Raw genomic sequence first — 6,174 nt, forward strand, 5'->3', positions numbered from 1 at the left:
TATTGGACATACAGTTTGTTCCTAAAGAGGGCGCAATATAGGCTCAGAGAGTCGAATACTCCGTTGAGTCGCATTCAAATCTCAGGACGATTTTTATTTTACAGGAGAAATGTATACTCTTAATCGTATATTCATTTAAATGTATCCATGTAAAGGACTACTACCTGACATACAAATAAAAATCCGCTGTTGCATTGTCTATAAAATTGTTCTTTAAAAAACATGTTTCCAGCTATTACAAACAACTGTGATTGGTCCTTCCTTGCAGCGATGAGAAAAGTAACAAGCATGGCAGATAATGTCATCTGTGCTGCTTAAGTGGCGGTCTTACATTATTTACACTTGAATGACACAGTTAAACACTGTTAATGACACAGCCTTTTGATAAGAATTGAACTATATGTAAAAAAAAAAAAACCCAGGAAGAGTATCGTACCTGACCAACAAGAGACATCTTCCGGGCCTCTAATGCCCACCCATTTCGGATTTTCCTGAAAATTGCCATTACACACAATTCCTTATTATTTCTACGGAATATTTCTCTGCACTTTGTGTATCAAATCTTCCGGGTAGAAACACTTTTTGTACCAAACATGTCTTTCAAGACAATGTTCATGCAACAGTGTCAGAAACCGTTATTTTTCTTTTCAGATTAAAATGAAATTGTTTACTTTAACAAAATAAAAACATTACCGTACTAAGTCAGATTTCTTCATCCACCTTTCCCGTATGTGCCTCAGTCTTTCTAACACTTAGAACTAATATCCTCACACCTCCATAAAAAGGATTACAGGATTTACTCTGACTAATCAGATTTGGCACCTGTCACCCATTTTTTTTTTTAAATAGTTTCGTTTTTATTTAATAAATCATATTTATGTAAGTTCTCAACTTGCATATTAAACTTGAATATTTATTGTGTCTGTCTCAAAATACAATGCATTTGATCAAATACACGTATTTTACATAGTAAAAGAAAAACAGACTATACATGTACATCACTTAAAACAACATGACTGGGCATTGTAATGAACAATACTAGTGAATATCCACTGTCAGCAGCACCATAGTTTATAGATGTCTATGTCCAATGTTTGTGGAAGCTTCATGATGGTCTTCTGTTTGCTCTTGGCTGTCTGGCTGGATCATGCCCTGCTCGTATTCAACTCCAATGACCTGGCAGTGCGGCAGCATTTCCTCCAATAGAATTCGTACCAGGCCTGGATTCTGCAGCCGTGGCAGTCCGGAAATGTCTAGCCGCTGTAGCTTTCTGAGGATTTAAGATGAAAAAACAAGTAACAGAGAATATGAGTTTTTCAAAAAATGTTGAGCTAGCCTAGATAATGCACACATGCATATAAGCATAAGACACAAGTGTAGACTGTTTAAACTTACCTGAGGTTCTGTAATGCAGCAAGGCCTCCCACAGTGATACGAGAGCAGTGGGACAGGTCTAACTCCACCAGACTTTCTCCAAAGTTATGAAGACATGCAAGGAACCAGTCATCTACTTCAGGACATCCTCGCAGACAGAGTGTCTGAAGTTTACTCTGTTTCACTGATAAGAGAGAGTTTTGTGTAAGCAACATGAGATCACTTATTAATTATATGTTTTGTTTCCTGTTATAATTGAATAACAGGAATAACAGCCCTTACATGTTCTACATATAGACCAAAAAAATTAAGCCAAAATGTACCAGAAATAGCCACTGTCATCTTGCGCTCCCATAAGCAATAGGCCAGGAGGGATGGCTTATTGGGTGGTAGAATAAGGTGTATACATCACTCATACACTGCAAAAAATGCTTTTCTTACTTAGATTTTTTGTGTTGTTTCCAGCCAAAAATATCTAAAAATTCTTAAATCAAGAAGGATTTTCTAGATGAGTAAAAATTATTGTCTTGTTTTCAGAAAAAACAAGTCAAAATTAAGTGAGTTTTTGCTTAGAACAAGTTAAATAATTTGCCAATGGGGTAAGAAAAAAAAATCTTATTTTAAACAGAAAACAAGATTATTTTTCTTACCCCATTGACAGATTATTTGGCTTGTTTTTCTAAAAACAAGACAATCATTTTTACTTGTCTAGAAAATCCTTCCTGGTCTAAGAATTTTTTTTTAGATATTTTGGCTGGAAAGTAAGAAAAGCATTTTTTTGCAGTGTATCTCAGAATTTTAGAACAGGAATCCATAGAATGGCCACAGAAAAACAACTTTGTATGGGTTTGGTTTGGAATTTACAAAACGAGTTGACAGCCGAGATGGAAATGAGAACCTAATTTGTCTTGGTGGAAAATACAAATAAGGACATACTTGACCGGTCAAAGGCTTAGACACCTGGAGAAGCATGTGTATATTTATATAAAACAAGTTAATTACCAAGATTTTCAAGTCCATAATGGTTTATAAGGGTGCCACTCAGATCCATTTCCTCAATTTGTGAGTCAGGTGTGCTCATGAAGTCATAGCTGAATTTTCCACTAGAGTCTGGACGAAACCATTCAGACTGGCCAGCAAATCTATAAAGACACAAGCATTACACAATGAAGACATTTTAACAATGTCCACTTGCACCCTTTTGGCAATATATTCATGTTAGTTTTGTATGGTTTTAATACCATCACTATTTTAGGGACTTGTTGACTTGAAAAACACAGTTTGCAAGGGTCCTCTCTATGATATTATTTTCTGCTTTGTTTTTTATCAATGTTGGTTGCACCAGATGATTTGGCAAACAAACATTTTTCAAATATTAATAATCAATTAAGCCCCCCCCCCCCCAAGATATAATAATAAAACATTAAGCCAAAGTACTTTAGGTTTTCTTTTGTACAATTTTTTTCCCTTATTATGACGTCAGGACATTATATACACTATATTGCCAAAAGTATTGGGACACCCCCTTCTAATGAACAGGTTTGACTAATTTAGTCATTTCCATGAGTACAAATCTTAATATAATGATATTCTAGGGGATTTTGGTTTGACAGAACCCTCTTCAATTCTAACATAAAAATGCATTTGTGTAAAGGGCAAGGTTAAAAAAAGAAATGATTGATTCAGTCAGTGCGGAAGAACTTGACTGGTCTGCGGAAAGCAAAGTCCTTATCTTAGCTGAACACCTCTGGTGTGACTTTAAATGCAGACCTTGAGCCAAAAACTACACCAGTCACTTGTACATACACTATATGGACAAAAGTATTGGGACACCTCTTCGTTAGAACTAGAAAAACACAATCCAGAATATCATTATATTCTTAAACATTAGGATTTGTATATATATATATATATATATATATATATATATATATATATATATATATATATATATATATATATAGATATAGTTTATCACTGACATTTCTGACCTCAATTCATTTTAATTCATCATTTAAAACAGGTTCAGCCTTAAAAGGTGTTTTATTTTAATGAATGTATACATTTCATTTAGATTTTTTTAAATAAATCAACAAATATAAACAAACAAATGAATAAGACATAAAAAATGGGCTCAGATCATTGACCCTTACCTGAAGCTCCCTCTGAGAGTCAGAATATAATAGGCTCCTGCTATATTATTCCCAAAATTCTTCTGTGCATAATCATAATACCTATATAAATGAAAAAACAAAAGACCTCAACATTTCAGTAAAAATAAACAAATAAAAATGACATTAACAGGACAGGACACCACACCATCCAGACACAAAAAGTTTCTTGTCACAGGCAATCTTAATATATTAGTTGTTAGTAAGCAGAGCCACTTATAGTCTTTTTTTTTTTTTTTTTACAGTGTAATACCCATACAGCAATATGACAAAACAAATCAACACATCTGAGAACACATGCACTGACACTTACTTGTTTTTTTGAATGACTCTTTGTGACCTCACCAAGTCGTTCCAATTCAAAATGCTCTCCACATCATAGAAGTAATGACTGAGTTTTAATAGGAACCTGCTGAAGACAGATGGAGTGGCAGCACCTGAACTCAAAGCCCTCCTGACAGCAGCAGCAGCACAGGTGTGTGCTGAACATCTTTTCATGGCTTGGGACTTTTGAAAGAGAAAATACAAAAAATTATGTGATAATCTTTTATTCATCTTTTCATTGTCTATTCTCTCTAGGTTGTATAACAGTGTAGAATAGGCTGTAGAAAAGAGTGAGAGGTCGATTCGCTCATCCAACATCTTTGATTTAACTGGAGACTATTACAGAAAGTTGTATGAAACTATTTTAAGGCTGCTGTATTAAAGCAAATAGTGGTTAAACACCTTCATAAAAATATTACCAATTTCCCATGTGTTCACATTATTTGTCCAGGAAGGAACGACTGCCATTTTCATGTTTCATGGCATGACAAGAGTTTTCGAACAATTAGCTCCCTTTCAGTTCATGAGTTGGAATATAAATTGAATTCATTTCTATGGGTGACATTTCAAACAATGCATATAACACCATATTTCTGAAAATAACATTTTGTTTGATAATATGTGGCTTTTTAATAATAACAAATTAATCGTTCTAAATATGAGACCTGCCACAATTATTACTTTGAAATCCACTTAATTTTTATTCATTTAGTTCCGTATCCTATTTTCTATATCAGATCAAATTCGATTAACAATATGAATTCAATGAATTGCGCACCACCGGCGTATTTTCATGATACTCCACAGAATATACCACGGTATCAGGTCTAAAACACCTTGATATTACCCTGACACATATCTAAAAACATGGTTCATGTTGCTACTTTTTACACAAGTGCCAATTGTGATGTAAAACTGTTGCGTTCACTGTGAAGGAAAAACGACAGCTGCAATTTAATCATAATAAGCTATATTTATGAAAGCAGGACAGTTGAACTCACCAACAAGGAGGCTGCCATGTTTGTTTTTTCTTCTATGGGAGCTGGAAAAGGACAAACCTAAGAGCTCTAAGCGGTTGTACAGTCGTTTTTTTGGGGCGCATTATGAAATCATATAAGTGCCCTCGATAAAACTATGATTTCTGACACCACTATAAATGGTTGTCCTCTTAAACAGTGTACAATATAAGCGTAGAAGAGGGTGATTTTGGATACAGCCGGTAATTGGCGCTTTCGAAACATTTGTGTATAGTTTGTTTCCAACCGGAGCCATTGATCTATATTAGATAGATCGGTGTCATATATAAAGATACTGTATACGTGTTCAAAGCGTTTATTTAACGCGTTAGCGGGCGATCTTTACAAATGATGTCGGATCAAATTAATGGAAGGGAAAATAGTAGTTAACGGTCTATTATTGGCGTGTTTAGCTAAGCCCTAATACCTGTTACATAGATTAAAAAAAAAAAAAAAAAAGTAATTGTTTTGTAAAAGGTGTGTAAGTACATGCACACCAGGAGCCTGGTAGAGGGCATTTTTGAAGGCTCTGGCAGTGCTCCTGTCTCTCCTCGCACAAAAGAGGGTTGTTGCCCTTCTAAGGTCCGGTCAAGCTCACTTTGTATTTGCATAATTTTGACCAGCAGATGTCGCCAACGTCTGGTGTTTAGAGCGCTTTCACTTTGCTAAGCAATATCTTGAACTTATTCAGAGTCGACAAACTCTGTTTCTCTCACCAATACCTGGCTGGAGAAGTTATCACAGTTTTTATAGATTTGGGGTACAGGACTCTCAGCAGCCCCAGTGCTTTCCAATGACCCTCACCGGCTCCAATGTTCTTTGAGGAAACACCAGCCTCAACGTTTTCCTATGACTCTCACCAGCCCCAATAACTTCCAGTGACCCTCACCAGACTCTCAACTGCCCCAATGCTTACCTGTGACCCTCACCAGCCCCAGTGTTTTCAGGTGACCCTTATGAATCCCAGTTTTGTTTGAACGTTTTGTTACTTTGTCATTGCAAAATGTTTTGTGCATCAGCCACTTGATTTGATTCTCTAATCGTTCTTTGTCCTTGTCCTGTGTAGTTGTGTTTTGTTCTGTTACGTTCAGTCCTCTGCCTTGTCCTGAGGTTTCCCTGCATGTTGGTTCAGCCCTATCTGTCTGCCTGGCCCTTGTGGTTACCCCCATACTGTGCTTCCTTGATCTGTTGTGCTACATTTAAGAGATCTAAATGTGCTTTGGAAGTACTAATAAACAGCCAATATGCTAGTTAATAGTGAGAATTAGTCCCTAAAATTGTAAGTTACA

At 35.8% G+C, this 6,174-nt stretch overlaps 1 protein-coding gene across 1 annotated transcript; it reads right to left on the minus strand.

Annotated features, from left to right (window-relative positions):
* Positions 1 to 899: 899 nt before the first annotated feature.
* dmac2 (distal membrane arm assembly component 2) lies at positions 900 to 4,962 on the minus strand. The gene is made up of 6 exons (XM_073818464.1): positions 4,871 to 4,962; positions 3,859 to 4,052; positions 3,528 to 3,608; positions 2,377 to 2,516; positions 1,396 to 1,558; positions 900 to 1,270 (listed from the first exon to the last, which is right to left on the minus strand). Exons 1-6 carry the CDS (start codon positions 4,886 to 4,888, stop codon positions 1,072 to 1,074), a joined length of 795 nt encoding a protein of 264 aa, XP_073674565.1. The 5' UTR covers positions 4,889 to 4,962; the 3' UTR covers positions 900 to 1,071.
* Positions 4,963 to 6,174: the final 1,212 nt, after the last annotated feature.

This window comes from Garra rufa, chromosome 14, assembly GCF_049309525.1.
Source record: "Garra rufa chromosome 14, GarRuf1.0, whole genome shotgun sequence".
Taxonomy (NCBI): domain Eukaryota; kingdom Metazoa; phylum Chordata; class Actinopteri; order Cypriniformes; family Cyprinidae; genus Garra; species Garra rufa.

Excerpts from the sequence above, each read along its gene's own strand:
- dmac2 (XM_073818464.1), bottom strand. Across the intron at positions 3,609-3,858 it reads AGAGTCATTCAAAAAAACAA|GTATTATGATTATGCACAGA; the intron begins GTAAGTGTCAGT and ends TCATTTATATAG. Across the intron at positions 1,559-2,376 it reads TTATGGACTTGAAAATCTTG|TGAAACAGAGTAAACTTCAG; the intron begins GTAATTAACTTG and ends CTCTCTTATCAG.